The 9,016-nt window shown below is 42.0% G+C and overlaps 1 protein-coding gene across 2 annotated transcripts in view; it reads left to right on the forward strand.

Moving 5' to 3' along the window:
- The first annotated feature begins 27 nt into the window (after positions 1-27).
- The window catches only part of IQCK (IQ motif containing K), a 113,112-nt gene continuing 104,123 nt past the window's right edge, over positions 28-9,016 (forward strand). The window contains exons 1-2 of one of the 2 annotated variants that reach the window (XR_003911796.1): positions 28-250; positions 6,798-7,045. Coding sequence is in view for 1 of the 2 variants with exons in the window: in XM_029947604.1 (XP_029803464.1) it covers positions 58-250; positions 8,294-8,358 (258 nt within the window). In the remaining variant the exon portion in view is untranslated. Of the gene's footprint in view, positions 251-6,797; positions 7,046-8,293; positions 8,359-9,016 lie in introns of those variants that run through there. The other variant, XM_029947604.1, reaches the window with a different exon arrangement.

The raw sequence follows: 9,016 nt of genomic DNA on the forward strand, positions 1-9,016 counted from the left end.
GAATTCCGAGTCCTTCCGGGTCGCAGCCTTGCTGGGAGGGCGGTTGCCTTGGAAACCATGGCCATGGCTGCGCTGAGGCGGTTGAGCAGTCGTACCTGTCACCCAGAGGAGCCGGCCGGCTCTGCAAAGTCTTTGGATACTACCCGGACGCCAGTGCCCACCATGTCCCCCGTGTCCCCCGAGCTACCCGTCTCGCCGGGACAGGGTGCCAAGCCGCTGGGCAAGAACCTGTGGGAGCAGATCTGCGAGGGTAGGCAGTCCGGGCCGGCAGAGAGGGGCGGGACTCGTCAGGCTGGGGTTTTCTGGGTGCCTACTTTGAATGGCCTCCTGGTAGCCGCACCGCAGGCCCACCGGCCTCCCCATTTCATGCACGGGGAAACTGAGGCTCCGAGAGGTTTGTCCGAGATTACTTACGCAGCACAGTCTCCTACCTTGATCCAGTAGTCATGTTAAACACAGGGAAGACAGGGGGACGCGTAACACATAAGACCCAGAGGTGGGTGGGAACAGTGGCTCCCAAACTTCATTTGATGAATAGGAAAGAATCGTTGGGGCAGAGAAGGCGAGCTTGATTAAAACGTAGGTTCCCAGTCCATGCCCATAAATCTCGTAATCAGTCAGATGCAGGAAATCTGCGCTTTTAACGAGCATCCTAGAAAATTCTGATGTAGTATGTAGCCTACATGTTGTGTGGGTTGCTGGGCTATACAGTCTTGGGTTTTAATCCTTCTCCCATTTCTAATCTTCCTTAAAATCCTCCAATGAAGGTTAGCTCAACTTCTTTTGTGGCCCTACACATAGTCTTGGTCTTGAGGCCTTACGATACTCTTCACATGTTGGACAAGTTACTGCCCTTTCTGTAAAGTGAGCATAATAATGACACCTGTTTTATGTTATTAGGAGCACTGCGGCTAAGCAGTCCTAGAAAGTGCTTAGCAACCTGCCCGATTTCCAGCAAGAACTCAAGAAAGATTGGCTCTTAAAAAAATAATATTGGGTGGGTTTTTTCTCCCCTAGATTATAAACTCTTCAAGGTCAAGAACTCAAGGTTTTTCATTCTTGTGGCTACTGTCGCTACCTCAGCTGTGTGAAAGAGCATTGCCCAGTAGAACTTTCGAAAATGATAGCCCTATTGAGTCATCATGTTGTACACCTGAAACTAATGTTATATGTCGGTTACATCTCAGTAAAACGAAAAAATGTGGTAGCTACTAACTACATCTGGTTACTGAGCACTTGAAATGTAGTTAGTCCAACATTAGGACTCAATTTTTTTATTTTACTTAAGTGTAACAAATTAGATAACCACTTGTGGCTAGTGGCTACTATAGTGGTAAGCCAATAAATGTTGAATGGAAAAAAAAGAGTGAATGCATCAGTATATGGGATCAGATAGAAGGAGAGAGAGAGCAAGGAGGTGAAATGTGCAAAACTACAGAGAAGGAAGAGAATAGTGCACTCAGAGTTGATCGATAACCCTCAGTGGCTGTTTTCACCTCCCACCCAGTGTTTGAATTCCTTCTCCAGCCTTACATTGTATTTAAAAAATCTGTTTCATCTTGAATGTACTCCCTTAATTTCTACCCTTTGATCCTTGCCCTCTCCCCCTTGGTGCTATGACCCAAGTTGGTGCCTCTACTATAGAATCTACTCTTATTTGAGGGTAGTTGTGGCTCTCTTTTCCCCAGAAAAGTGAAAGATATTTTGACTTTTTCAGGCCAAACAGCTCTTCATAATGCAGTTTATCACTGGTGTGTTGTTAGGGAAACTGCTTACCTACCTCACAGGACTGTTGTGAGGAGCGAATCAGAAAATGTGTGTGAAGATGCTTAGCACAGTGTCTGGTATTAGGAAGCACTCAATAAATGTTCGTTGTTGTTAACAAAGAAACATGGTTTGCACCATGTTTTGGAATCATGGGATTTATTTTGGTCAACTAGCCCTGTAGACAGAAAGCGAAGACAAAAGGTTTTGGTGCTCTCTAGAAAGCAAGTGAATTGATGTGCTCGCAAAGTGATGGAGTTACATCGTGAAGTTAATGAGGTCAGAGGTGGTGAATTATATACTCGGGTGTTGGGATGATTATTATAACTCAGATGAATAAACTCAATTTCTTAAACATTCTAAAGCTACTACCTATTCTATAACAAATAGGTAGTAAATTCAGTGTCTCACAACAAACATGAAAAACAGATTTTGGCGACTTTATGTTTGAGGTTAAGTATTGCTTTCTATTAGTATATCTCCATTTAAAAAGCAAAATATTGGGGTGCCTGGGTGGCTCAGTCAGTTAAGCATCTGACCTCAGATCAGGTCATGATCTCTCAGTCTGTGAGTTTGAGCCCCGTGTCTGTGCTGACAGCTCAGAGCCTGGAGCCTGCTTCAGATTCTGTGTCTCCTTCTCTCTCTGCCCCTCCCCTGTTCACACTCTGTCCTGCAATAATAAATAAAAATAAAAAACTTTTAAGCTAATGATCACGGTAATCAGACCTGTCAGAAACTCAATTTCAGGAAGATGAAATACAGAATAGGTAAATATCTGACTTAAGACTGTCCTATGCTGCCATGTGTGTGGGTGTGTGCACGCATGCATGTGTGTAACTTGACAGTATACTTGTAAACGTTCTTTAATTATCTCTTTCATTTTAAAAGTGATGACTACCTCTGACTTTTATATTCTCAAAGACACTTGTATCATTACCAATGAAGTTCTTTCCTGCCAAGGCTTCTAGTTAAATCATACTTGCGACATGATTTTTAATTATAGTTTTAAGGAAGGCTGAATCAAGGTATTGGGAGCTTCCAGTCTTCTATTTTGATATTACTGTTATTACTCTTATCAGCATCCTCATTATTGCCATTGGTTCATCACTCCAGATCCTCTCTAGCCTCAACCCTTTTTTTTTAATGTCTTTTATTTATTTTTGAGAGACGTCGCAAGCAGGGGGGGGGGTCAGAGGTCGAGCCCGACGAGGGGCTCAAACCCACGAACCGTGAACTCATGACCTGAGCCGGAGCCAGAAGCCAGATGCCTAACTGACTGAGCCACCCAGGCGCCCCTGGCCTCAACCCTTAAAGCTATTGTAAAATCGGTTCCTCCATCCCACGTTTCTACTGCCCTCCTCAAACATTGTGTGATACCACTTAGTAAAGGTAGGAGGCATTCACTGAGAATAGTCAGGCAATCAGAGGTGGGGAGGGGATCCTCCAACTTCCGTATTACCAATAAACATATTTGCATCTGCATGCACGGAAGAAGTATTTACCCTGCTACTCACAGCTCAGCCTACATCTGTGCTTCGGTACCATCCTCTTGCATCCCCAGGATCCTGCTCTGTCACCCCTCTCTGACATCTAACTTCTTTACTGGCTTTTGCCTGCAAACATCCTTTGGTCTGTCATCTTAGGGAAAACTTCTCCCTTGGCCCCTATTATCTTCTGGCTCTTGTCTCCCCCTTTTCTTCTCTCAGCCAAGCTTCTGGAAAGAACACACTGCCCTTGTTCATACCACTGTTATTACTATTCTCTTAACTTAGTGCAGACCGACTCTTGCTTACTTCATGGTTCCAGTGAAATTATTCTCATATGTTCAGTCAACATATCTTCCCATGTTGGGAACTAGTTTAAATGCTCAGCCAGTAATGACTCCAGGCACTATTCTAAACGCCAACAACTTCCCATCTCAATGAGTGTCACCATCATTCACTCAGCTACCCAGTCCAGAAAACAGAGATTCATTTTAACATGCTTCCCATTTGCTTTCCATGGTCTCCACATGCATTCTCCAGTCCCTGCAGATTCTACCTGCTTGACATTTGTAACCCCCAACTCCTCACTCCTACTTTTCATGGCTGCTGCTTTAGATCAGGCCCTTACCACCTCCTCTTTGGATTGCTGCCGTAGCTTTTTAACTGCAGAAGGCCTCTGTCCAGACCATCTTCCACAGGAACCTCTTTAAAATTCAAATCTAATCACATTATGCCATGACCTACAATGATTTTCATAGCCTTTTTGGTAAATAAACTCTTTACTACCTAAGCCCTTTGATCATCTATTTTCTCCTTTTTTCTTTCTTTCTTTCTTTCTTTTTCTTTTCTTTTTTTTTTTTTTTTTTTGCTACCTACCATTTGCTCAAATCATCCTAATTATGACAACATTTATTGAGTTGCTTTTTATGTGCCAGGTACTGTGCTAGATGCATTTCCTCTCATTTAAACCTCATAGGAACTCAGGGTTTTGCCTGTTGTACAGATGAGGAAATTGAGGCAGAGTTTAGGAAACTTACCTGAAGTAAGTAGCAGAACCAGGCTTGAACTCAGATGTGTGTGTCACTCAAGTCCAAACCCTTAAGCAACATACAGCATGCTTCAAAGTGTAGACTGGGAGCTCCTGCATCAACTCTGGATTACTTGTTAAAAATGCGTATTCTTGGGGCGCCTGGGTGGCTCAGTCGTTTGAGCGTCTGACTTCGGCTCAGGTCATGATCTCACGTTTTGTGGTTCGAGCCCCACGTTGGGCTCTGTGCTGACAGCTTGCTCAGAGCCTGGAGCCTGTCTTCAGATTCTGTGTCTCCTTCTCTCTCTGACCCTCCCCTGCTCACGCTATCTCTGTCTCTCAAAAATAAATAAAAACATTTAAAAAAAATTTTTAATGCAGATTCTTGTGCTCTGTCCTGTACCTGATGAGGTGGGACTCCTTGGGACTAAGTCACCAAGCTCTGCATTTTAAATAAGCTCTCTCCAGGTGAGGTACAAAGCACAGTGCTACTGTCCTATCCTGGTTAGGCACAAGAAATTATTCCTGGGGCACCTGAGTGGCTCCATCAGTTAAGCATTTTCTGCTCAGGTAATGTTCTCACGGTTTTGTGAGCTGAAGCTCCACATTTGGCTCTTTGCTGACACCTCAGAGACTAGAGCCTGCTTCAGATTCTCTGTCTTTGTCTCTCTCTGCCTCTCCCCCACTTTTGTTCTGTCTCTCTGTCTCTCTCAAAAATAAAAAATTAAATTTTTTGGGGGGGGTGCCTGGATGGCTCAGTCAGTTGAGTGTCTGACTCTTAATTTCAGCTCAGATCGTAATCTCACAGTTTGTGAGCTCAATCCTCACATTGCAGACTGCACTGACAGCTCGGAGCCTGCTTGGGATACTCTCCCCTTCTCTCTCTGCCCCTCCCCTGCCTGCTCTGTCTCTCTCTCTCTTTCTCTCAAAATAAATAGATAAACACAAAAAAAATTTTTATTAAAATTTAAAAAAATAACTTGAATGAATCAAACCATGGTGAATCAAGTTGTTTTAATGAGTTCAATACTCTTTACTTTATAAACTTAACCAAATTTATACAAACTCTTATGGCTTTCAATGGAAAAAAGCATCAGTCTGTAATCAATTATATATTTTAAATTGAAATCACAAGGCAAAAGTGACAAGTTCTCATATATGCTAGATTCTCTTAAATGTTACAGAGGGTTGAAATCGCAAACACATTGGATTGTCCTGAAGATAATGTATTTTCCCATACTTCTACATAATCATTTCAATCATGTTTATCTTTTGTGGTCATATGATGAAAAAATTTGCATTTCTTCCATCAAATTTAAGTGAATTCCTAAGAGGTCTCCCTGGAAAAAATCTAAATAGAAAAAATAAAAATAAACAAGTGCAGATAAAAGCAAAATATCATTTTAAATATAGGATTGGTAATACCCCAGAGAACTTACTCTTAGGAGCATAAATTATTGCAAACTTTTTGGAAGAACATTTGGCAATTGGGCCCAAATTTTAAATTATTTTTTCCTTTAACAGAACAATTCCTCTTCTAAGAATTAATCCTACCAAAAAAACCTCCCTTCCAATTGATGATGTATATATAATGATGCTCATGGCAGCATTGTTTGCAGTAATGAAACATTGGAAAAATCCCGAACACCCACTAAGATACACTGGTTAAATAATTGTGACATGTCATGTATATAACAGCCTTGAAAGATGTCCCAAGATTCAACACCCAGAACGGTTCCTGGCACATAGCAGGGCTCTCAATAAATGTGGACAAATGAATAGATGAAGGGTCAAAAGAAACTTGCTGTACCGTTGATTTAGTTGATTCATTCATTCAGCAAGTATTCTTTGGGAATATGATGGTGAGCATAAGCAGACCCAGACAACTTCCCTCACAAAACACATAGTCTATTAGAAGAGATAGTCATTCATTTCTACAAATTTCAAATACGGATAAAGCGGATATAAATGATGAAGAAAAAGAGTTGTGCTATGAGGTTCTATACTTGGATGGTCTGACCTGGTCTAGGAGATCTAACATAAATAAATGTATTTGTATATTATATACAGATGTTACTGTATTCATTGAAGTACAGTGGTTATGGTTGTAAAGGGATTAGATGTGACTTACACTCTTATATCTAAATAAATAGTTTTCACACCATGTACGTGTTTCTCAAATTGTTTGGATAAGAAGAGTGAATTTGAATTTACTTGCTTGCTTGAGAGGAAAAACAAAGTGGTAGAGCTCAAGCTGTTATGGTAGGCAGAATTCTAAGATAGATTTAAGGATCCCCACTCCCTAGTTATTCAATCCAACACAAATCTAGGCATTGCTGTCAAGGGATTTTCCAGATGCAATTAAAGTTTGCATCAGTTGACTTTAAATTAGGAAGATCTTTGTAGTTGGGCCGGACCTAATCAGTTGAGCCCTTAAACCCGTCAAAGACATTAAAGCAGAAGAGACTCCTGCTCATCTCGGAGTAGCTAACCCTAACCATGTGTGAACTCTCCATGATTAGGGCTTGAGAAAGGACCCTAGGAGCTTCAAGTCCCACCAACAAAAAGAAAATGGGGACTTTAGACCTACAACCACAAGAAACTGAGTCCTGCCAACAACCAGTGATCCTAGAAGAGGACCCAACCCTCAGATGACATCACAGCCATGGCCAACGCCTTGATTTCAGCCTGATGAGATCCTGACCCATACCTGTACTGCTGACCCACAGGAAATGTGAAATAATAAACTTGTGTTGTTTTAAGTTGCTAAGTTTGTGGTGACTTATTACACGACTGTAGAAAACTAACGTAGCTAGTATTGGGAACCAAAATTGCTCCTGCAGCCTAACATACTTGTCGCATTCTGATACCTAGGAATTTAAAAAAAATTTCAAGAGATGTTTTACTGACAAGGAACCAGGTAGTAGAATAAAGCATGTGTCCAATTCAGTTATATTCCATCAATACCATCTTGCCCAGAAACTGTTTTTTCCTCATTGCTTCAAAGCAACTGTGCATTTGCCTTTAAAACATTGACTTTTCCAGAAATATTTTTACCTCTTATGTACTTATGTAACTAATATAGCCCATGAGCATTTCTGTCCCTCTCTGAGCCATGATTAATGTTACCCTGTAGAACTTGTGTGGAATGTCCTTTGCACCAGGCCCTCCAACAGGTTGACTATGATGCTCTTAAAACCTGGCAGTCTTTCTCCATCTCACTGCACATTAGAATCAGCTGGAGAACTTCACAAATATTGATTTCCCAGGCCTCTGCCCTAGACCTATTTAATCAGAATTTCTGGAGTTAGGTCCAGACTTTAATATTTTCAAAAACTCCCCAGTGATTCTAGCGTACAGCCAGGAGAGGAAGCTACTGGAGTTTCAGCAGAACTACTACCTGTGGGTACGCGTCTCCTGGATCTCGTTAAAGTTCAGGTTCAAATTCAGCAGGTCTGGGGTAGGCTTGAGGTGTTGCAATTCTAATTCCCCAGGGATGCCCAATACTGCTCGTTCTTGGGTGTACTTTGAGTAGCAAGGTCTTTATGGGATTTCTCTTCTAGGTGCTTGCCCCAATCGGGCCATCCTACCTTCACGTTCATCCTCCTGACTGCAAAGGACAGCCCGTCTCTCTGTCACTTTTATCCTGCCCTCTGATCATGTTGACTTCTTCCTTTCCTCCCCTCCCCTCTGTAGCGATTTTTGTCTTCCCTTAGCCTCCCTCCCATTCTCTTCCTTTATTCCTGGTAGCGATCATAACTTGGGGGCAAAACCTGAAGTTGTACCCTCTCAGCAAGAGTCACAACCTCTTTCATAAAGCCTTGACTCTGTCATGCAAGAGAATAGTCATCTCTTATCCATTTTAAATAAGGTGGTTCATGATCATTATTAACCTATAAAAATAGCCAATTGTTTTCATTTCTATAAACCATCAAGGACGTCTTATTCAGAGGAAAGGAAAGTGCATTGCAAACTGCAGTGAAGTGTGGAATTGAAGTTTTTTTCCCACTCTCTTTAGAGTATGAAGATGAGCTGCCTCATTTTCCAGAAGGATATAAAGCCAAACAAGAAGTTATGACTACTGTGAGTACCACACGGGCCCCAACCTAAATGAAAGGCTCTTACGTGAGAACAGTGCCAATAGCTGGTGAAATTCAGTGGCATGAGTTAGGGAGGTGGGAAAGGGAAGGCACTGGAATCAGAATGAGAAATGGGGGCTAGTGCTAGCTCTATTAATGGTGTGACTTAAAGGGCATCATATAACCTCGCTAAGCCTCAGTTTCCATATCTGTTAAATGGAACAGATAATCCTTGACTAACTCACAAGACCTCTTTGAGGTTCAAATGAGATCCTGGATGAGAAAGGTCTTCACAAAGGAGTCAACACATGTCCATGTTGGGGACAGTTGGGGATAGAGCACGATTCCCAAGAATGCCAGCATGAGCAAAATAAAGACTGTACTAAGGGGGCGAAGGACAAGGCAGCTAGAAAGAGGGGCCCTCAGGCGGTATACTTGAGGTAAAACAGGGACTTAATGGAGTTTAAAATAAAAGAGCACTATGTTGAACAACAGTGGTGAGAGTGGGCACCCCTGTCGTGTTCCCGATCTCAGGGGGAATGCTCTCAGTTTTTCCCCATTGAGGATGATATTAGCTGTGGGTTTTTCATAGACTGCTCTTATAATGTTTAGGTAAGTTCCTTCTATTCCGACTTTCTCAAGGGTTTTTATTAAGAAAGGGT

The sequence above is a fragment of the Suricata suricatta genome, chromosome 8, assembly GCF_006229205.1.
Source record: "Suricata suricatta isolate VVHF042 chromosome 8, meerkat_22Aug2017_6uvM2_HiC, whole genome shotgun sequence".
NCBI classification, from domain to species: domain Eukaryota; kingdom Metazoa; phylum Chordata; class Mammalia; order Carnivora; family Herpestidae; genus Suricata; species Suricata suricatta.